Source organism: Diplotaxodon limnothrissa, linkage group LG20, assembly GCF_057381915.1.
Source record: "Diplotaxodon limnothrissa isolate DT_005_m linkage group LG20, D_limnothrissa_male_GT1.1, whole genome shotgun sequence".
NCBI lineage: Eukaryota > Metazoa > Chordata > Actinopteri > Cichliformes > Cichlidae > Diplotaxodon > Diplotaxodon limnothrissa.
Window position 1 is genome coordinate 17248695 of NC_140615.1, and position 23668 is coordinate 17272362.

At 43.3% G+C, this 23668-nt stretch overlaps 1 protein-coding gene across 5 annotated transcripts; it reads left to right on the forward strand.

The window, feature by feature from the left end:
- Positions 1-2669: 2669 nt before the first annotated feature.
- Positions 2670-23187, forward strand: LOC146610752 (troponin C, skeletal muscle). Of its 5 annotated transcripts, none has more exons than XM_085344156.1 (6): positions 2670-2990; positions 17519-17573; positions 17757-17900; positions 18129-18243; positions 18771-18907; positions 22739-23187. In XM_085344156.1, exons 1-6 carry the CDS (start codon positions 2919-2921, stop codon positions 22768-22770), a joined length of 555 nt encoding a protein of 184 aa, XP_085200282.1. In that variant the 5' UTR covers positions 2670-2918; the 3' UTR covers positions 22771-23187. The 5 variants fall into 5 exon arrangements, with proteins under 5 accessions (XP_085200282.1, XP_085200284.1, XP_085200285.1 ...); XM_085344158.1 differs by lacking the exon at positions 2670-2990 and adding an exon at positions 2998-3119; XM_085344159.1 differs by lacking the exon at positions 2670-2990 and adding an exon at positions 3002-3064.
- The last annotated feature ends 481 nt before the right edge of the window (positions 23188-23668 follow it).

The following is a 23668-nucleotide window of genomic DNA, read 5'->3' on the forward strand; positions in this document are numbered from 1 at the left end:
CTTTCGAAATTAACTTTTGACATATGGGTACACACTGCACCCTAGTGCTCGAGACTGGTAACTGCAGCCCAGAGGCTAGTTTGACAAGCTATTTTTAAATATGAAAGCTTATTGAAATTTGCAGAATATTGTAAATTCACATATAGCTTTGTGTGATTGTGTAATTAATATGATATATAATTGTATTACTAAAATTAGGAAAGAAAAATAACTACAACAGGAGGCAATACATTACTATTTCAGGACAACCTACTATCTTATAAGATTAAAAAAGCATGCACATTATCAGTGTCAAGTACACTCATGTGGATTACATAAATACACACATCCTTCCAAGGGCACAAATCCCTTCACTAGATTTATTACATTGTTGACGGCCTTGTGTTTTTGTGTGTTTTGAATACATGTTCAATAGCTACTCCAAATCACTACAGTATGTACTCTGGGTATCTAGTTCTTTTTTTAATCTATTTTTCCTCTTCCTTGTTTTCCAATAAGTATATTGGAATTATATATTTATTTATTTTATGCTTATTTATTCTATCCTGTTATTCTATTTATATTATTAATTTAGGTTTTACCTAATATTTATTGATTTTATTCTTATTCATTTTTTATCTTCTTACTCTATTCATATTTATATTGTATCCCATTATTTATTTTAATTTTTATTCTGTATATACTCTTATTAGGTCATATCTCCAGTGTTTCCTCGTAGGGGGCGCTCTACACTGGGGCTGTGATTGACCGTGGCTGCTGGGGCTCTGTGGGTCCTCTCAGCCTGGCTGGGGGGGCTTCTTTGCCTCCATCCTGCTGTGTGCCCAGCCTGGAGGCTGCGGTCTGTGACCGGGTCCCGGTGCAGACGGCTCCCCGTGATAGTGTTTCCTCACCTGGCTCATGTGTGCCCAGCCCAATTTTACTCTTTAAGTGTGTGCGTGTGTGTGTGTGTGTGTGTGTGTGTGTGTGTGTGTGTGTGTGTGTGTGTGTGGAGGGGGGGGGGGGGGGTATGTATCCATGATCGTTTATGTTAATGAGAGTGTGGGGAGTGAGTTGGAGGGCGGGGTGGGGTGGGCTGCTTTTAACCATGTAAAGCACTTTGTGCTACATCTTTGTAAGAAAAGTGCTTTATAAATAAAGATTGATTGATTGATTGATTGATTGATTGATTGATTGATTGATTGATTGATTGATTGATTGATTGATTGATATGTACTGTATAGAGCAAGAATTAGTCTTATTTGTGTTTCTAAAACAATAAACAGGGTTCACTCCAGCTTTGCTTTGATTATTAAAAAACTTAGAGAGGTCAGAGGTTCACCAATCTGCAAAAAACTGTGCCCAGAGCTGTGACCTGTTTTAATACACTTCAAGCTGTTTCTGGATTGTGTTCACATATGGCTTTGTCTTTGCATGACACAGCTTCATTGACTTGCATTTGTAGATAGCGTACTGAACTGTGTTCACAGACATAGATTTCTGCAAGTGTTTCTGAGTCCATGCAAGGATTTGCATGACACAGTCATTCTTGTTTTTAATACAGTCCTACCTGAAGATCATGGGCTTGCAATATTGATTTAGACCTTGTCCCTGGTGCACAGAAACTGCTCCACATTCTGTGAATCATTTGATGATATTATGTACTGTAGGTGATGAGATGTTCAAAGTTTTCCCTTATGGGTGATCTTAAACTCTTGGTTTGGAGGATATGGTGGATGGTAGGGCGCCAAGTTTCAGTTTAAGGAGAGCTTCTGTTTGAGACCCATCAGGATTTCACAGAGCTGACTTGTACAAAAGGTGAACTCAAAAAAGCAGCAAAGAAGTGGCTCATCTGTGGATCAGGCTTGTTGTGGCACTACATGTGCATGCTCATTTGGAAAGAAGAGGTTGTCTGAGTAACAGGTGTGCTCTCTTTTACATATTCCTTGAGCAAAGCCTGAGCAGTTTTTGTGCTGTGGTTGTGCCAACTGCTGTGTTGTGCCATCAGGGAGTGCTTTAGGAGTAAATGTGCACCTTTGGTCTTTGTCACACCTGACAAAGTCTTTAATGTTGTGGCAGATCAGTATTCAGTATAAGGTGGTCTGGCTGCATTATTTAGCATCAGCTGGAGGCAGCTATGACATGATGTTGTTCTCTACAAGAAGGACAAAATCTCTTTTACCTTGTTGTCATTTTAAAAATTTCTCAAAGGTCTGGACAAAACCCCAGCAGCCACCGAGTGCTGTGATTGTAGCTTTATTGCTCTATCGTGAGCAAACCTTATGTGTAGCTGGAATCTGACACTCACACATCACAACTGTTTGCTGCATGTTTGCTTTGGAAGATTTTTACAGCAGAAAGGGATTTGTTTCTCCTCCTGGGATTGAAACAGCACGCAATTACACGATGGAGTCTCCCAGCAGATTTTTAGTTTAATAAGTCTGCATGAACTGTACAGCTAGTTTACTGAAACATTTAGTTGAGCTAAAGACTGGAGAGCAGTCTTTAGCTTGAGGAGGGAAAAGGAGCAGAAAGAAGGGTAGCAAAAGAAGGAGTGAAGGATCAAGATGGTGGAGGCTAAACGTGGACGAGTGATGGCATACCTCAAGCCTTATTTAGGGTGTGTTTGTCCAGAGGACTCAGCTGCTCCATGGAGAATGTCCAGGAATAGAAGGAGTTATAGAAGAAGAGATCATGGAAAGAGAAAGAAAAGAAGACAGAACGAGAAAAAGAGCTGAAAACAACACAGCTTTTTTGTTTCTCTTGGTCTGTTATCAAACCAAAGTCTTCAAACTGAGCCATGCTTTTTTTTTTCTCACCCAAGCAAGGGAAGTTTGCTTCTGGGAAGTCAGCCTCAGCTGGTGCTGTCAGTCAGGCACCAAACAGGCACTCTAATAACACTGGTGACATAAGCTGGAGAGCATGGAAGCTGAACTTGCACGATGGCCCTCTGGGGGAGACAAGGGGTGATGACTGAGAGGAGTGAGAAGAGCTTAAGATGGAAACAGGAGGTGGTGAGGATCATAACATGGAGAACAGTAGGAGGGTGATAAAGTGTTATCTACAGGAGAAGGATTAAGAAGAAAAGGTGCACAGTGTGATCAGCGCAGCTGGATTTTTTTCCCCTGACTGTATTCAGGCAGGTTTTTATCCAAGGCTATGTATGCAGCAGCTTGCACCTTTGACATGCACGTGCACAGCATTGTTTGAAGTGAATGGCAATTTTAGCATGCTAATATACTCAAAATCCTTTTTCTATGATTTTTAAATGCCATAATCAGTCAGACTGGAGAAATCTCCAGATAAACGCTGACTAGATCTTCATTTAACCTTTTTTTCATTATAAGTGTGAATGTCAACTTCCAGCAATAAATCACCAGTAATTAAATCATCCACAGTCAAGATCAGTTTCTGAACAAGATAAAAGATTATGTGCCAAATCATAGTAAGGGAGGGTGGAAATTAATAGCACAGAAAGTGTCAGGAACATACAGCTCATGAAGGTTGTTTGCCACTAATTTTATCTTTAGGTTTGATACTGACACATCAAACCTGTGTGTTTGAAGAAGTAAAAAAATGAGTCTTTGTTTTTTTTTTTTTTTTTATGTTGTGTAAACACATGATTGAGGCAGCCAGGATAATGCTGCCTCCACACCACAGTGGTGAAGCTGTGGCACACTTTTCATAAACCCGTCGCTGAATATCAGCCGCCCAGGTTCTCCTCGAGATTAGTGTCACTATCCCTACACTCAGCTGCATGTGGAATCATCTTTCTGCATGCAATGTAGCTGTAATTCAAATAAATCCATGGAACTGAACAAACTGTAGAGATGTAGAGCTTCATATTTGCTGTAAAAACTGTGAAATCGGAGATAAATGGACTCTTTTCTTTGTATTCCAATAGGTTTTCTATGCATTCAGCATATCTATTATAGCGTTACAGAGAACTGAGCTAGTCCGCGATTAAGGTTTCTAGAAGATATGACTCTTCTTCTTTAGACAAATGACTCTTCAGCTTTGGGACGGAGGCCACTGTGGAGGATGGATGCTTTTTGTTTTGTTTTTATATATGGAAAAGGGGAATATGCAAGTATACCTCCAAATAAAATAGGATACATTTTTAAATGACACAAGCAGCGGCTTCAACCTGTGTAACTTGTGTGTTGATGTGCTTATTTTTTTTTTTTTTTTAGATATATAAGAATGTCTCAGCGTTAGTTGTGTGTCCCACATCATTTCATACAAACACTTCCTTTGCCCAGCATGTAGTTTGTTGGATGCGGTCACCCTACGAGCAGACTCAAACTAGCATTAATTTGCTATTATCAATAGTCTGAATGAATCTTTTGAGGTAAGATGTTTAACTTGAAACAGTGAAGTATTACCTGCACATATATGCAAATAAAAAAAATCTTAACATAGGCTAATTCATTGCTGAAGTCTTAAATTGAGCATTTTCTTTGTTGCCTTTCAAGTGTTTTGAATCGTATTGATCATGACGAGTACCTGGAGTTTAAATTCATGAGAAAAGTGTTTAGTGATGGTAGATCAACAGCGCTGAAAGGCTAAAAGTAGACTTGAGTTTAATGAATTTACACATTGGTCATATTTTTAGACTCCTCAATTTTTCATTTTTTCATTTTTTTGGTGAACCTTTTAGAAATTATTATTACTTTGTATCAAATGAATAAATACTTTATCTCCAGATAAGAAATGTTGATCAGCAACTAGCGCTGCTCTTGTTTCCACACTAATCACATGGTTCTCTCCGTTCTTTCAGGCATAAATAGATTGCATGTGAAAAAAGTGACAGCGCCTTACTGCCCATTGGACTGACTCATCTGTTTCCAACAGCTGACTTAATTGTCTGAAGTGGAACGGAAACATGTGGATGTGCTTTTATATTGCACTGTATCTATCAGACAAGTAAGATGTTTGTCTGCCTGTGTGTTTGTGTGTAGACAGGTAGCCTAGTAAAGAACAAGGGAGCAGAGAAAAACTAAAAACACAAAAAGTAAGTACAAAACAAAAGCGATAAAAGTGTTCGTGTGATTATTCAGAAATAAAAGAAATGACCGTCATTCCCTCTTAGGCTGGAACTCCATGGAAGATCTTGCCTCACAGAGTTAGGATGATTAGGGGAAATGTGATCGATTAGCTCAAAAGTATACTGCAGAAACTTGTTTATGATCTGAAGACAGTACAAACCACAGTCACCAAAAACACCATTTGTAACACACTATGCTGTAATGGACTGAAATCTTGCAGCATCTGTTCAAGAAACCAAAGCTAGAGGCCCGTTTGAAGTTTCCCATTGAATATCTAAAGGATTCAGAGCAAGCTGGGAGAAAGTGCTGTGGTCAAATTAAACCAAAACTGAGCTCTTTGGTATCCACTTCAGTCCACTGAGGAGTCCTGAAAGTGACCCAAAGAACACCGTCCCCAGAGTCAAGCACAGAGGTGGAAACATGCTTTGGGGCTGTTTGGCACAAGATGGCTTTGACTACACTGAGGCAGGCAAAATACTGCAGAGGCAACAATTGAGTGGCTAAAGAAGAAACACATGAGTGGCCTAGCTAGTCCATCCATCCATCATCTTCATCCGCTTTATCCGAGGCCGGGTCACGGGGGCAGCAGCCTAAGCAGAGAGGCCCAGACCTCCCTCTCCCCAGCCACCTCCTCCAGCTTAGCCGGGGGAACACCAAGGCGTTCCCAGGCCAGCTGAGAGATATAATCTCTCCAGCGTGTCCTGGGTCTGCCCCGGGGCCTCCTCCCGGTGGGACATGCCCGGAACACCTCACCCAGGAGGCGCCCAGGAGGCATCCTTGTCAGATGCCCAAACCACCTCAGCTGGCTCCTTTTGATGTGGAGCAGCAGCGGCTCTACTCTGAGCCCCTCCCAGATGGCCGAACTTCTCACCCTATCTCTAAGGGAGAGGCCAGCCACCCTTCGGAGGAATCTCATTTCTGCCGCTTGTATCCACGATCTCATTCTTTCGGTCACTACCCACAGCTCGTGACCATAGGTGAGGGTAGGGACGTAGATCGACCGGTAAATTGAGAGCTTCGCTTTTACACTCAGCTCCCTCTTCACCACGACGGACCAGTGCAGCGTCTGCATTACTGCAGCTGCAGCCCCAATCCGTCTGTCGAACTCCGGCTCCCTTCTCCCATCACTCGCGAACAAGACCCCAAGATACTTGAACTCCTCCGCTTGGGGCAGGAACTCATCCCCGACCCGGAGTGGGCACTCCACCCTTTTCCGGCTGAGAACCATGGTCTCAGATTTGGAGGTGCTGATCCTCATTCCCGCTGCTTCACACTCGGCTGTGAACCGTTCCAGTGCGAGCTGGAGGCGCTCACCCGATGAAGCCAACAGAACCACATCATCCGCAAAAAGCAGAGATGAGATTCTGAGACCACCAAAGTGAAAGCCCTCCGCCACTTGGCTGCGCCTAGAAATCCTGTCCATAAAAATTATGAACAGAACCAGTGACAAAGGGCAGCCCTGGCGGAGCCCATCACCCACCGGGAATGAGTCCTACTTATTGCCGGCAATGCGAACCAAGCTCTTGCAACGGTTGTATAGGGATTGAATGGCCCGTAGCAATGGGCCAGACACCCCATACTCCCGCAACACCTCCCACAGGACACCCCGAGGGACACGGTCGAATGCCTTCTCCAAGTCCATAAAACACATGTAGATTGGTTGGGCAAACTCCCATGCACCCTCAAGTATCCTGGAGAGGATAAGGAGCTTGTCCAGTGTTCTGCGACCAGGACGAAAACCGCATTGTTCCTCCTGTATGTTCCTCAACTAGCGGACGAACTCTCCTTTCCAGCACCCTGGCATAGACTTTCCCAGGGAGGCTGAGGAGTGTGATCCCCTTGTAGTTGGAACACACCCTCCGGTCTCCCTTCTTAAAAATGGGGACCACCACCCCGGTCTGCCAGTCCAAGGGTACTGCCCCTGATCTCCACGCAACATTGTAGAGGCGTGTCAACCAGGACAGCCCTACAACATCCAGAGCCTTCAGGAACTCGGGACGGACCTCATCAACACCAGGGGCTCTGTCACCAAGGAGTTGTTTAACTGCCTCAGTGACCTCGCCCCCGGAAATTGGCGGGTCATTCCCATCATGCCCAGACTCTGCTTCCTCCTCGGAAGACGTGTCAGTGGGATTAAGGAGGTCCTCGAAGTATTCCTTCCACCGTCTGACAATTTTCTCAGTCAACGTCAGCCAGCACTATACACAATGCAGGTAAAGCACCGCTTTCCCCTCCTGAGACGCCTGACGGTTTGCCAGAATCTCTTTGAGGCAGTCCGAAAGTCTTTTTCCATGGCCTCTCCGAACTCCTCCCACACCGGGCTTCAGCCACTGCCTGAGCCACATTCCGCTTGGCCTGTCGATACCTGTCGGCTGCCTCCGGAGTCCCACAGGCTAACCAAGCCCGATAGGACTCCTTCTTCAGCCTGGTGGCTCCCTTCACCTCTGGTGTCCACCATTTGGTTCGGAGATTACCACCACGGCAGGCACCAACCACCTTGCGGCCGCAGCTCAAAGCAGCAGCTTCGGCAATGGAGACGCTGAACATGGTCCATTCGGACTCAATGTCCCCAGTCTCCCTCGGAATGCTGTTGAAGCTCTGCCGGAGGTGTGCGTTGAATCCAACTCACCACCAGGTGGTGATCAGTTGACAGCTCAGCCCCTCTGTTTACCCGAGTGTCCAGAACATATGGCCGCAGGTCTGGTGATACGATTGCAAAATCGATCATCGACCTGCGGCCTAGAGCGTACTGGTGCCACGTGCACTTATGGACACTCTTATGTTCGAACAAGGTGCTTGTTATGGCCAAACTGTGATTTGCACAGAAGTCCACTAACAAAACACCGCTCGGGTTCAGATCAAGGTTCAAGGTTCAAGGTTCTTTATTATTTGTCACATGCATAGTTATACAAGTATAACACACAGTGAAATGTAGCCTGACACGCTCCTCGACATGTGCAAAAATTGGGGGGGGGGGTGTACAGGAAGAACATTATATATATATATATATATATATATATATATATATATATATATATATATATATATATATATATATATATATATATATATATATATATATATACTGGGTGAATGTGCAGTAGTAGCAGCAAGCAGGTGAATTCTGTACATTAATATGAATAGATATCTGACTATTTTTACAGGATAGACAATATAAACATATTTAAAATTAAAGGAATTGAAATGTACATTGTGCCTTGGTTTAGTGTCTGGAAGAGAGTCCTGTCTCAGTCAATTATAGATGATGTGAGCGGGCGGGTGTGTGTGTTTAGGGCACGGATGGCTTGGGGATAGAAGCTCCTCTTGAGTCTCTCTGTCCTTGCCCGGAAGATGCGGATGGCTTGGGGATAGAAGCTCCTCTTGAGTCTCTCTGTCCTTGCCCGGAAGATGCGGAACCTTCTACCAGATTGCAGAAGTTGGAACAGTTTGTTGCCAGGATGGGACGGGTCCTTCAGTATCTGTGCTGCTCTAGTCTGGCATCTCCTGGTGTAGGTGTCCTGAAGCGGGGGGAGAGCAATCCTGCAGCAGCGTTCTGCTGTATGGATCACTCTCTGGAGAGCTTTTTGGTCCTTCACACAGCTGTTCCCGAACCATGATGTCATGTTCTGTGTGAGGATGCTCTCCACAGCGCCTGTATAGAAAATCCTGAGGATCTTTGGAGAGACCCTGAACTTCCTCAGTTGTCGTAGGTGGTACAGGCGCTGCCTAGCCTTTTTGGTCTGGACCTGAATGTGGGCAGCCCATGTCAGGTCTGAGGAGATGTGGACACCAAGATACTTGAAGGACTGCACCCTCTCCACTGGAGCTCCATTGATGATAATGGGCTTGTAGTCTCTGTGCTGACCCCTTCTGAAGTCCACCACCAGCTCCTTGGTCTTGCTGACGTTCAGCTGGAGGTGGTTGTCCTGGCACCACGATGCCAGATTCTTCACTTCATCCATGTAGGCCGCCTCATCGTTGTTGGAGATGGCACCCAACACCACTGTGTCGTCAGCAAACTTCACAATGGTGTTGGAGCCATGGGTGGCCACACAGTCTGAAGTGTAGAGGGAGTAGAGCAGTGGCGAGAGGACACATCCCTGAGGTGCTCCTGTGTTGATGGTGATGCTGTTGGAGAAGCACCTGCCCACCCTCACCACCTGAGTTCTGCCAGTGAGGAAGTCCAACACCCATGCACACAGACGGCTGTTAAGTCCCAGATCCCTCAGCTTTGTGAACAGTCTGCAGGGCACTATTGTGTTAAACGCTGAACTGTAATCAACAAACAGCATTCGCACATAGTTACCCTGTTTCTTGTCCACGTGGCTGAGAGTGGTGTGTAGGATGTGGGCGATGGCATCCTCTGTGGATCTGTTGGATCTGTAGGCGAACTGCAGCGGATCTGTGGTGTCTGGGATGGAGGAGGAGATGATGTTCTTCAGCAGCCTCTCAAACACCTTCATTACTACCGAGGTCAGTGCAACTGGCCGGTAATCGTTCAGGGATGAGGGTTTGCTGTTCTTGGGCACAGGGATGATGGTGGATCTTTTGAAGCATGTGGGGACCACAGACTTCGCCAGGGACTCGTTGAAGATGTAAGTGAACACACCTGCTAGCTGGTCAGCACAGCAGCGCAGCAGACGGCCGGTGATGCTGTCTGGCCCCGCCGCTTTCCTTGTGTTCACTCTCCTCAGTGCCGCTCGGACGTCATGCTCCGCGATGCTGGTCACCGGTCTCTCGCTGATGACGTCACTGTCCTCGGTAGTCAGGCGGTAGATAGCATTAGCCGCCTGGCTAACCTCGAAACGGGCGTAGAACCGATTCAGCTCGTTGGTGAATGCAGAGTCGGCGTTGATCGGCGCAGTGTCCCTGGCTTTGTAGTCCGTAATGGTGCGTAGTCCGTGCCACATACTCCGTGTGTCGCCCTGGTGGAAGTGGGACTCCACACGTTCCCGGTACCTGCGTTTGGCATCTCTCACCGCGCGCCGCACGCCGTATGAGGCCGCTTTGTAGGCGCTCATATCGCCAGTGGCGAGACCCGCGTTGTAGGAGGCGGTCCTGGCGTTTACTGCAGTGCGGATCGATCTGTCCATCCACGGTTTCTGGTTTGGGAATGTGGTGACTCTCGCAGTGGGGATAATCTCCTCCGCTAGCATATTGACGAAGCATACTGCTACTTCCGTAAACTCGTTGATGTCGACTGCGCATGCTCTGAACATGTCCCAGTCTACGACGTTGAGTGCGTCCTGTAGCGTAGCTTCTGATTGGGCAGTCCACCGTTTTACTTCCTTCGTGGCCACGTCTTCCCTCCGTATGCTTTGTTTATACTGGGGAATGAGGAAGATGGCATTGTGGTCAGACTTCCCAAAAGCCGGGTGTGAGACAGCTTTGTAGCCCTGCTTGTATGGCGTGTAGCAGTGATCCAAAATCCGATCCCCTCTCGTTGGACACGAGACATGCTGGTAAAAGTTTGGCATGACTTGTCTGAGGTTCGCTTTGTTAAAGTCTCCTGCTACAATGAGGGCTGCGCTCGGGTCCTTGTTTTGAAGCGAGCTCAGCACATCATGTAATTCGGACAAAGCCATACCTGTGTCCGCTTGGGGTGGGATGTAGATCAGAGAGGCCGTTCCTCCCAATCACGCCCCTCCAGGTCTTGCTGTCGTTACCCACGTGAGCATTGAAGTCTCCCCCCCCCCCCCCCCCCCCCCCCCACTCTAAGAAGGCTGGGTACTCTGAACTGCCACTCGGCGCATAAGCGTAGATGACAGTCAGGACCCTAAGGCGCGGGGAACAAACCCTCTCATTCACCGGGAAAAACCCCAACGTACCGGCAGCAAGCCGAGGGGATATTAGAATACCCACCCCAGCCCGCCGCTGGGGATCGGATATCGGAGAAAAATAAAAAATGTAATCCGATCCATTAAATATCACGAAAGCACCTCACAAAACTTGCAACACGCCGTAACTCACCTCAGAACGTTAGCACGTCGGAGCAGTATGCATCACGTGATAGAGCGGCTGTGGCATGCGGGACCTGTCGGTGGTCTGGATAGCATTTGGAGCTTCGCTAGCAACCCGGCATTTCATCTCCGACAAAGTTATCCCGAGAGAAGTAAAGCAAGTGTGTAAGTCCATCTCTGAATGTTTGTAAAGCATTCCTGCGTTAAGCTTAACAAGCGACTGCCTCTCCTGCTGCTACTTCAATCATGAAACTGCTTAACGATCAGCTGATCGGCTTTTCTGTCGCGAGTCCGTGTCTCTAGTTTGCTTTTGGCCCACTTTGCACCAGAAAGAGGAAACCAGCGGCTGAACAACAGCAGCACGTTTAAGCTTGATCAGCTATTGTTAGAATGTATTTAATATTACTTTCTACTCCAGGATCTTTTTCTACGTAGCTGATGCTGGTAACTGTGCAGGGGCAGATCTAGCAAAGTTAACCAGGGGGGCCGATAGGACATTAACAGGGAAAAGGGGGCACAAAGACATACTTTTCTTTCTTATTCTCATTTAAATGTCTAGCTTTTAATAAATAATTATCTGACACCCAAAGTTTTAATTTGATGTAAAATGAATAGAAGTCAATTACTGTATATAGTAACTATTAAGTCTAATATATATACCCTAGTAAGCTATAGTACTTTTTCCTTTGGGAAGGTACCATCTGTGCAGTCTGCAATTTTGTTGAAGAAAGATGTTGAATCTATTTAATATTTCTTGAAAAATAATTGATTTCTGTGCATTTTTTTTCACACTGCATCAAATTAAGGTTGATTACGTCGATTAAGCATCATGAGGTGGAGCGTGAGGGGTGGTTCCCTATTTTTTATTTATTTATTTTTGTTGTTCCTGGGAGTTGGAACCCTATTAGTTAGGTTGCTTAATATTTATGCTAAGTACTCTTTAAAATACCAGAATAGGGAGGATGGTGTAGGTTTAAGTTTATTAGATTGATCAGTATTGCTGAACTATGAAATATTTTTTTTGCATACAGGTATAACAGAATAGCTTTAGTGTAGTTGTTGTTTTAAACTTGAGTATGAACTTATACAAAATGCAGCAAGATATTAAAAAACACTATATCGGATTCATATCGGTATCGGCAGATATCCAAATTTATGATATCGGTATCGGTATCGGACATAAAAAAGTGGTATCGTGCCATCTCTAATTGATATATGCATTTTATTTATTTATTTATTTTTTTTCTGCTCATTCTGTTGGTTTTTGTTTTTTGCCCTTCTCCCCCGTCCCTTTTCTCAGCTGTTTCTCTTTCCCTCTTTCTTTCTCCCCTTCTTTCCCCAGTCAAGTCTGTCCCGTATTCAGTAAGTGAAAATAAAATAAACAATAAAAGGTGAATCAAATGGACCATTACGGCAAGGCTGGGATGGTCAATTTGGTAAAGTAAATCCGTTGGGCATCTTTCTTTGCCTTTAGACAACAATTCTGATGGCAAAAGAGCCAAACGGGACAGGCAAAAAAAAAAAGGAAAAAAAGAAAAAAGAAAAAGAAAAAAAAAAATATTTAACTATTAATCACAGTTTTGCTAAATAAAAGGATCTGGCTTGCATCAGTCACATGATCACATTTCACCAATGATCGCCCTTGACGGCAGAACGCGCTGGTTACGAGCCGGGAACGAGCTCACAAAGAGCACGCGCATTTTTAGCGGTCCTGAGCTGTAGGAGAAACACAAGTTAACTCAGAGACACAGACTGATGCGACACAACCAGTAAGTAGGTGTACTATGGGCAGAAATCTGTGCCATCAGAAACTGAATTTGAATAAGTTCAATTTGAATTTGAATGGCTCAGATTGAATCTGAAGAAAAGAGAAAAAAAGAAAAAAAAAAAAAAAGAATACCCACCCCAGCCCGCCGCCTCTCACCAGGGGCAACTCCAGACTGAGACAGAGTCCAGCCCCTCTCCAGGAGACTGGTCCCAGAGCCCAAGCCATGCGTAGAGGTGAGCCCGACTATATCTAGCCGGTACCTCTCAACCTCACGCACTAACTCAGGCTCCTTCCCCACCAGAGAGGTGACATTCCATATCCCTATTGCCAGTCTTGGCAGCCAGGGATCAGTCCGCCAGGGCCTCCGCTCCTGGCCGCCACCCGGCACACAATGCACCCGACCCCTATGGCGCCTCCTGTGGGTGGTGGGCCTGCGGGAGGATGGGCCCATGTCTCCTCTTCGGGCTGTGCCCGGCCGGGCCCCATGGACTAAGACCCAGCCACCAGACGCTCCCTCCCAGGTCCTGGCTCCAGGGCGGGGCCCCAGTCACCCTATCCCGGGCAGGGTAAACTGTTCCCTCGATGTTCTCTTCATAAGGGTCTTCTGAATCGCTCTTTGTCTGGTCCCTCACCCAGCACCAATTTGCCATGGGAGACCCTACCAGGGGGCTAAAGCCCCCAGACAACATAGCCCCTGGGATCCCTGGAACACACAAACCGCTCCACCACGATAAGGTAGCGATTCACGGAGAGGGCCTAGTTAGTTAATAGAGCTGAAGCTTCAAGTTATCAAGTAGCAGCCAAGAAACCAAAAGGTGAGTTTAGAGAGTTTCTGTAAAAACAGAGTGAGTCATAAACCCTCCTGAGATGTGTGCAGACCTGGTGACCAAGTACAAGAAACATCTGACAGCTGTGCTTGCCAAAAAAGGCATTCTCCACTCATACTAAAATACAGGGTGGGCCATTTATATGGATACACCGTAATAACATGGGAATGGTTGGTGATATTAAAGTCCAGTTTGTGGCACATTAGTATATGTGAGGGGGCAAACTCCTCAAGATGCGTGGTGACCATGGTGGCGATTTAGAAGTCGGCCATCTTGGATACAACTTTTGTTTTTTCAATAGGAAGAGGGCCATGTGACACATCAAACTTATTGGTAATGTCACAAGAAAAACAAAGGTGTGCTTGGTTTCAACGTAACTTTATTCTTTCATAAGTTATTTACACGTTTCTCTGTGTTCACAGCCATTGACATGTCGAAGAGGTTAACACGTGAGGAGCGGATCAAAATCGTGTTGATATCTGGTGAATGCAGTAACCGGGTCATTGCAGCAGATTTCAATGACAATCCAACACAATGGGCAGCACATTGAACACATTTTATAAGTGGTCAGAAACTTGTAGATAACTCATGAAATAGGCCCTCTTCCTATTGAAAAAACAAAAGTTGTATCCAAGATGGCCGACTTCTAAATCGCCACCATGGTCACCGCCCATCTTGAGGAGTTTGCCCCCTCACATATACTAATGTGCCACAAACAGGACTTTAATATCACCAACCATTCCCATGTTATTACGGTGTATCCATATAAATGGCCCACCCTGTACTTATTTCACTCATTGACAAGCAAATCAATTTATGACTTATGTCAACGCTTCAGTGTGTTTTTTTGGCAGATATTCTGCCTCTCAACTACCATAAATACTTGAAACTATTCATTTCTTACAAGCGAGCAAACTTAAAAGAATTGTTTCCTTCACTGTGTGTAGATGTACTGTCAAGTAGCCTCTGTTGCTAATTTCTGGTTATTAGTGTCAGTGGGATTCTGAATGAGTTTCTGTGGAAATTTCACTTTGACTTTGGCTCGATCAAGCCTTTTACTGACATGGTAATTAGAGGTTTGCTTTTCTGTTGAGGTAATGAGAAACCACTAGCTAAAATTGTTAAGACGGGGAACAGTTGTGTGAGGTGACAGGTCTTTCTGCACAGCTCTTATGTTTCAGATGTCATAGGTGCAAGGGCAAGTCAGCAGCCCTGAGGACAGGGAGGAGGGCAGATAGATGGGTTAACGGACACTGCGGAAGGGGCAGAGAATCTATGCATGCAGGGAGGTGTTAATCCGTGAGTGCATGTATGTGTGTGTGATGTGCGCGAGCGTGCACGCGCTCTGGTCCATGTGAAATCAAGTGTCGTTCTGCACTGAGATGCCCAGTTGATCCTCTGCCAAAATAACCTTCAGCTGCCTGATGCCTGCACAGTGTTTTCTTTTTTTTCAATAAATGTCAGTGAGCTTGTCTGTTATCTAAATATGGGGGATTGGACACTGTGCCACACAAGGGGATGTCCATCAGGAGATTGTAAGGGCGCACAAACTAAAACCAAATTTGATTGGCCGGCTCTTGTCCGAGGAGGGGGTCTCTGGCCCAATCCTGATCATTTTTAGTAAAATGCTGGTGGGATGAGAGGGTACTTATGGAGTAGAGTAAAGTCACAGAGTTACCTGAACTGCATAGAAAGGAGACCTTCTTTCCCAGCTGTCTGTTGTTTGTACTGGTGTGTGTTGTTCTCCACAGTCCGCCACCATGGTAAGAAACCAAAAACGGAGGAGGGGGTAAAGGACGAGAAGGAGGATTTAGGTTTATGATGCATCCTGAGGATTTGATTTGGTTTTCAAGGGATGAGAAGAAAAGGCAGATGACGCAGGATGGAGATAAATACCTGAAGCAAACTGGCTGTGCTCATCCAGCAAGTCCTCATCCGCATCATAACTGGATTTTATAAATCATCCTGGAATTCCTTAAATATTTGGAAATGTCATGCGGGGCACACACCTGATAGACAACACACACACAAATCTAGTTTGTCTGACTAGTAACTTGTTGCTGTGAACTGCTGTAACTCCTCGTTGCTGTTTGCTTACAGGCTCACACTGCTTTTGTGTTCCATCACTTTGTAACTAAACCCGCTACGATTGATATTTAGATTGGAGGGAGTGGTACTAAAGATAGATGTACACAGCTGAGTAAAGTGAGAAGACAAGCTGCCTTTTCTTAGTGTCCTAATTTAGGAAATTCACCTTGAGAAAATCCCTGTCAAATCCTCTCCCAAGTCTCACCTTAAAAATAGCTTTAAAGGAAAGGGGGTGGGTTTCCTTCCATATGTCGCAACATTATCAACATTTTGTCAAGGAAAACAGGAAAAATTAGTTTTAGTTTTATTTTCTTATCTTTGCTATGCTAAGCTCTGCAAGATTCTGTTTACTAAACTGCTTAGGATCACAATTATGTTAAAATATTAATTGAAATCTAAAAAAATCCACATTTACAAAACTTTAAAAAAGCCAAATCTGGCTCAAATTATTCCTCTTAGAAATGCTGTATAATCCACACCAGTGTTATGATCTCTTTAGAGTAAAATTCTGAATACAAATTGAGAAATTTAAAGGTGGATGGTTTAACAAAGTCTGAGTGTGCATAAAAACTAAACTATTTTCTTCCTCTTGGGAAATGTTGGTCAGATGCTTTTAAATTTGTTCAGCTTTGTTTTTATTCACTGTTTTGTTTCCACTTGGCATTTGGTTAGTTTTGATAATAGCTTGGTTCATGATTTTAAAATACATCCATTCACAGTATTAACACTGTAGAATAGTTACACTGTAGTGAGCATCACTGTGAGCTATAACTGTCTTGTTTTCACACGTCACATGGATTTGAAAGATGTTAAAATGTTTTTTTGCCCAACAAATGTACAAATAAACAAGCAAACAACAAAAAAGAAAAAATGAAAAAAAATATTATTAATTGGACGATAATGGTAGTGCAGTGGTAAGACCAGAATTATTCAGTTGCCCACATATCTCCTAAAACAGCAGGCAACAGCTTGTTGTGTTAGTAAATGCCTACAATCATTGCCGGTCGCTAACTGATGCCTAAAATTTTCAAGTTTAACTTTGCATTCTCCAGAAATGGGGAAATAGGAAGTCATTTTTCTTGCTTTTAATAAGCCATTTGCAGTTACAACTACTGACTGCCCCGAAAACTGAAAAAAAGTTATTAATCTGCTCTGTGAATGCAGCTGAAGGCCAATTATCCAATTACCGCAAATTGTACTCCAGCTAATTGTTTAACTATATGCAGTTCTCTTTGATTTCCCAACTCTGGACATCATTCTGCTCTTTATTTTGTTATTATGTATTACTAAATGCCATTGAATTTCTTGGAAGGACTGATTTCCATTCATTTCAATGAGCAGCGCGATGAGCAGAGATACAGACTAACTGTGATTCAGTGTTCAGTCAAATAAAAATGAAAACTTAAAGTAGCAAAATGCTTAAAGACCAAAACTTGATGATGCCTTTAAAAGTCATCATACAGCTCTAGTCTTATGTTCTAAATAATATTACAGAACATTAATCTATAGAACATGAACTGTAGCAAATGACATGGGAGAGAGGGGGGAGGGTTAAATACACTTCAGAAGGGAGAAGTAGTTTATTTCTTAAGAAACCTTTTGTGATGCTAATGTGTTGGTCCTAGACATGTGAACAAAAGAGAACACTATATAGCTTTTCACCACTGTGATGTTATTACAGGACATAATGGCGGTCTCCCACTGTGACAAGTGAAGGGAAAAAGCTCATTTATCCCCTTCCCAATAGCCACTCCTTACAGCTTGTTCTAGTTATGATTTGATATCACTTATAGCATCCACTTGCCTGACTACAGATGCATTTCCACCTTTTTTTCATTTTTCTTTTTAAAGCCCACTGATGCCCAAAGTGACGCCCGGTCCTTCCTGACTGAGGAGATGATTGCAGGTCTGTATTTTTTTTTCTACATGAAGAAATGAGTGATAACCTTAAGTTGAGTTCCAGCAGTGATTTTCAAGTAGACTTTTTACAGTCTGTATTGTGGATGAAAATTAATGATTTCAGCTTTGCTTAGGCAGTAAAGCAACCAAAAAAAAAGCCTAAATTTGAACTTTTCCTTCTCTAACCCAGAGTTCAAGGCTGCCTTCGACATGTTTGACACAGATGGAGGCGGTGACATCAGCACCAAAGAGTTGGGCACTGTAATGAGGATGTTGGGCCAGAACCCATCAAGGGAGGAGCTGGATGCCATCATAGAGGAGGTCGATGAGGATGGTGAGATCATGGTTGGATGAAAATGTCTAAAAGTCTATGTCCAGCTGTTGTCACGAGATTCCTTGTGATGAGTGAACTGAGCATTATGTGCATCCCTTCATCAAAAATTTAAGACCAGTTGGTGAACTGGAGATAATCACTTGATAAGTAAACAAGACATTTCAAACTGATTCCTACCCGGTAAATGTAAAACAGTAATCTTCCCATATTCATCTTTTCTGTCTTCAGGCAGCGGTACCATCGACTTCGAGGAGTTCTTGGTCATGATGGTCCAACAGTTAAAGGAGGACCAGGCAGGAAAGAGCGAAGAAGAGCTTTCAGAATGCTTCCGTATTTTTGACAAGTACGACACTAAACGTCATCACAAAACTTAATACAGTTAATAAAGTTTTCAAACATTTATGTGAAAAGCAATTTAGAATTGATAAAATAACTAGTGTGTCAAATAACTAGAGAGACAGATGAGAATTATGAGCACCTGTTGCTCACTTTTGTGTTCAAAGATTTAGTCTTTCTCATGGGATTTGTATCAACTTACACATCTTTATATTTGAAAATAACAAGTTATTGCAGTAATGAAATACCTTATGTCATACTTTAGATATCAGAGCCTTTAATGTTGTGACTGACTATAGTCCCATAGCCTGTTTACCTGACTTTTTAGCCCTTAAACAACATTTACATTAAAATAAAAACTCAAAAGTATTGTCAGACGTAAAAAAGCTCAAAGACATAATTGTTTGAACACAGATACAAGAATAAGAGAAAAGGACAGACTTTAGCTTTTGCGTCGATGTAAATTGGCAGGAAGAAAGGAGATTGAGTTTGAACTTGATATAAATATATATATATATATATTTAAATCTACAGGAATGGAGATGGTTTTGTTGATCGTGAGGAATTTGGGGAAATTCTTCATATGACTGGAGAACCAGTGACAGAGGAAGATATCGATGAGATGTTTGGGGAATCTGACACAAACAAAGATGGAAAGATTGATTTTGATGGTAAGATTAAGCCTCTATTTACAGGTACAATCAGTCAGTATTACAGTTATATAAAAGAAAAAAGAGTATTGTTCTCATAAAAATACATTGATTAATGTGTAATTATATTTTCCAACAAACTGAGCTCATAAAAGAGTTTATTCGCTAAGAGTCCGAGTCCAACAATGACTCGGACCACTTCAAACAAAGTTTGACTAACGCCAACTAACAGCATCAAAAACAGCAGCGCAGCAACAGTTCAGGATATCGCCAACAAAAGTGAGCCAGGACAAAAGTGAGCTTCACTGACTCCCCGACTTGTATCAGACTCCCGTCAGATCAAATAGATGTGGACACATTTTGGCAGCTGAGGTAAACAGCAGGCTGACAGACTACTCACACTACAAATAACGGCAGCCAGAGTTGTTTGTCCTACAGTGGATACTGTAACTGAGTAGTTGGCTCTTGGCTCTTTCAAAGGAAGAGTACCCAGCCACTGGTACAGATATGTAGACGACACCTGGGTCAAAATCAAGACACAAGAAGTGGAATCCTTCACTGCGCACATTAACGCTGTGGATAAAAACATCAAGTTCACCAGGGAAGACACAAAGGACAACTGTTTGCCTTTCCCGGACTGCGCTGTGCACATCGAAGAGAATGGCAACCTCAACATCGAAGTTTACCGGAAGCCCACACACACGGACCAGTACCTCCTCTTTGACTCCCATCACCCTTTGGAACACAAACTTGGAGTAATTAGGACCCTACACCACCGGGCAGAACATGTTCCCTCTAAGCCTGAAGGAAAAAAGAAGGAACACACACATGTAAAGGAAGCACTCAAAAGGTGCGGCTATCCTAAATGGGCATTCTTAAAGTCAGCAAAGAGGCACAGAAAAGAAGATCAGACACCAGCGAGGGAGGATAAGAAGGACAGACGCAACAACATTGTCATCCCCTATGTAGCCGGTGTATCAGAAAAACTCAGGAGAGTTTTCTCCAAGCATGACATCGCGGTGCATTTCAGACCCAGCAACACGCTCAGACAAAAACTGGTTCACCCGAAAGACAAAACGCCAAAACACAGACTTAACAATGTGGTGTATGCTGTACAGTGCAGCGAGGAATGCCCAGACCTCTACATTGGAGAGACCAAACAGCCACTTCACAAGCGCATGGCACAACACAGAAGAGCCACCTCCACAGGACAAGACTCAGCAGTCCATCTGCATCTTAGGATAAAGGACACTCTTTCGAGGATGCCAATGTTCACATTTTGGACAGAGAGGACAGATGGTTTGAAAGAGGAGTGAAAGAAGCCATCTATGTCCACTGTGAGCGACCATCTTTGAACAGAAGCGGGGGTTTACGACACCAACTCTCTGCCATCTATAATCCAGTTTTGAGATCCCTTCCCAGACGCCTTAACGCCCACTCACATCCTGGGCCATCTGACCTCAGGAATTCGCATGATAAGGTGGGGCCAGGTTTCACAATGAACTCACCTGAAACTCTGGCTGATTGGGACCCACGCCCAGTTTCACACCTTGGCTCAGGCAATTAGAGGATCATCAGGGGGTCCTTTTGTCCCTCTGTGGGGGGATACTCCCACTAGGTTTATATCTGGGACTCTCCACCATTTGACCTTAGAACTGAAGAAGCTTCTCGGATGAGAGGTGAAACGTCTTCAAGCAACTTAAAGAAGTCCAGACGCTTTTCTTTGCAAGCTCCTTTGACTAAAGAGAGGATACAATACAGTACAATACCTGTCGTCCCAGTATTACGTTGCAGTTTGAACACTCAAGAGAATCCTTGTAACATAATATTAGAAACATCAGGTTCCACATAGTTCAAGTATGGTTCCCACACCTTAAAGAATTGATCTGTTTTTGAGTGCAGTACACATGTAAGATATTCCAGTTGCACTAGATCCAACACTACTCTTTGCCAACCTTTAATAGTTGGTACTTTTTCATAAATCCATTGGAGTAGTATATTCTTCCGTGCCGCATAGGTGAGAACACAGTACAATCTCCTATTATTCTTGGATATTAATTGCCGGCTGGGGAGGCCCAGTATGAGAGACAGAGGGTCCATCTCCAATTCACAACTGAAAATCTTCTCCATTTCAGATAACACATTGACACTAACACTTTTAATAAAGCATGAGGACGTGTTCGGCACCTAGACTCAACGAGGGTGAGGGTGACACAGCTATCACTGTGTCAGCACTGCCATCAAAACAGCTATGCCTCTGAGTTCAAGCCTTAACAAAACCACTAAGTTTTAGCTAAATTCATCACCCACACAGTAGTCATGAACAAGGGCTTGCAACCTCTACAATCAAAATTGCTTAGAAAACAAAAAAAAATCTAAATCTGCACCAGTCTGCATTAGATTATGATTGCTGTTTGGCAATTTAACGGCATTTCCTTGTGCGTTTTTAATAATGCTGTCTTTTTAAAAAATATAATAAGAAGAAATGTATTTATTTCAGTTTGGGAGATTTTTTTTGTTACAGCAATTGATACAATTATAAAAATAACAACAAGAAGAATTTAATATGCAATACATTTATAAATATAAAATAATACATTATCTGGGAGACGGCCTTCTTATATCTGTGATGCAGACCTGAATCAGGTTAGCAAGTTAGAGAAGGTGCTCTGCTAGCTGTCCAATAACTGGTGCAGAGGGTGGACCTCATGATGGATGACAGTTTGCTCCGTGATCTCTCCACCACAGCTTCAAATGTGTCCAGCTTGCAGCAAATGTTATCATGTTTATTATTAATATTGTTAAGAATATTAAAAATATGAATGAACCAGTTTCAGTTGTAATTCTGGCTCAATTGCAGTTTGACATGAAGCACACGAGTAAACCAGCAGCACTGGAGGTGGAGCAAAAAAAAAAAAATGTACATATTGTTACATTTAGATTTAGATCTATCACTGAGGGGGTCTCAAGACATGCTTGTTATGTGTATACATCCATGCTAACCATGGCTAGTTAATAAAATAAGATGATAAAGCAACAGAATCAGAATACTTCATTAATGCCAGAGGAAATGATGTAATGTAACAGGTGACAGATGAAGGCTACGACGCACATGTTAATGAATAAAATATGAAACTTTTTCTTAATTCAGTGTATTAGCTACATGCTTTTATATATATATATATATATATATATATATATATATATATATATATGAGAAAAATGAAATTGCATAAATAAATTAGCATACCTAGCATAGAAACACACTCTGACCCCCGATAGTAATCGGGGGTCAGAGTGCAGGGTCAACCAAACATTTAAAATTCTAATTCATTCTTGTCTTATACCTTGCTGTGTCATCGAGATCCTTATTTGTATCATTTTAATTTTAAACATTTCGTTTAAAATATATATTTTAAATATTGGGGTGGCTGTAGCTCAGGAGGTAGACCATCTACTAATCAGAAGATTGGTGGTTTGATCCCTGGCTGCTCCAGTCTGCATGCCAAATGTCCTTGGACAAGATACTAACCCCAGCTTGCTCTCCAACACATCTATTAGAGTGAGAATGTGTGTGAACGTTAGGTAGAACGTACATAAGCATAGAAAGAAATGTTCTTATACAAATGGGGGAATGAGGCATGCTGTATGTTGTGTAAAGGGCTTTGAGTGCTCTCAGAGAGTAGAAAAGCACCTTATAAGGATCAGTCCCTTTACGTATGGATAGGGTTTCTAGCTCCCCAGACAATAAATATAAAAATCTCATTTCTCATGTACAGGGTTTATCTACACTGTGTGATGGGTTTGACAGGCCGGCCGATTGACTCATTTGGCCTCTGATTCTGTCTCTAGAATTTCTGAAGATGATGGAGAACGTCCAGTAAAGACACCAGCTCTACATTCCTTGGTGATCCGTCCTCAGCGAGAAACTGAAGCACGTGTGTGATGGAAATCTGCTCAGAGCAAGCTCTAAATTCTAGGAGCCCGTCCACAAATATGTATAGGATAACTTTCTGAGATTTCAAAATGGATTCAAGACAAACACTGCAACCCACCACGTTTCCCCTTCTCACATGAAACCTGGGAACTTGTTGAGGATGTCTATAAATATCCATCCAAACCTTTTAAGACGAAGGCTCTCTTCCCCGGGTGCCTCCTTATGCCCACTACCCAGCTGTCCCCTTTGGCAGCTGCTGTTGCTCCAGAAATGCTACACCGCCACGCTGGCCCCGCCCTCCACTATCGCACGTCGCATATCTTCTCAACCCTAATCTTTACTTTCTAAATAAACCAACTTCTTCTCCCACTTTTTGGTCATCCTTGTAAATAATTCTGCTGTGCATGTCCAACATGTCTTATATTGTTCGATTTTTGTCTCTTGTGGCCTTTCTGGGACTTTCACATTACCTTTATCTGAATGGCCACATGATTCTCAGACACATGAACCTAGTTAGAGAGATCATTCAGATGACACACCATGCACTCTACAGCCTCCCTAGATTTGACTAAATCTTACTTCTCCAGTCCCAGATTCAAACTAGCCCCCATGCAAACTATAGTTGTATAGATGGTAACTAATATGCTCCTTGTCTTTTTAAACAAAAAAGAAGTCTCATATTTGACAAAATATCTGTTTCAAATAAACCTCTTCCGATTTAGTCTTCTCCTAAGCATGTAGCCTGTTCATGAAGTAGTCTTCCAGCACAGAAGTCAATAACCCTCAGATTATAGCCCCAAGCATGAGATGCAAACCCAAGAATCAAAGGCTTGAGCTGGACATTC

What these genes read in the sequence shown, in the direction of transcription:
- LOC146610752 (XM_085344156.1), top strand. Translation starts at nt 2,919, where the DNA reads ATGGCCCTCTGGGGGAGACAAGGGGTGATGACTGAGAGGAGTGAGAAG. An exon ending in TAAGATGGAAACAGGAGGTG is followed by an intron (nt 2,991 to 17,518) that starts GTGAGGATCATA and finishes TTCTTTTTAAAG; the next exon opens with CCCACTGATGCCCAAAGTGA. An exon ending in TGCTTCCGTATTTTTGACAA is followed by an intron (nt 18,244 to 18,770) that starts GTACGACACTAA and finishes TTAAATCTACAG; the next exon opens with GAATGGAGATGGTTTTGTTG.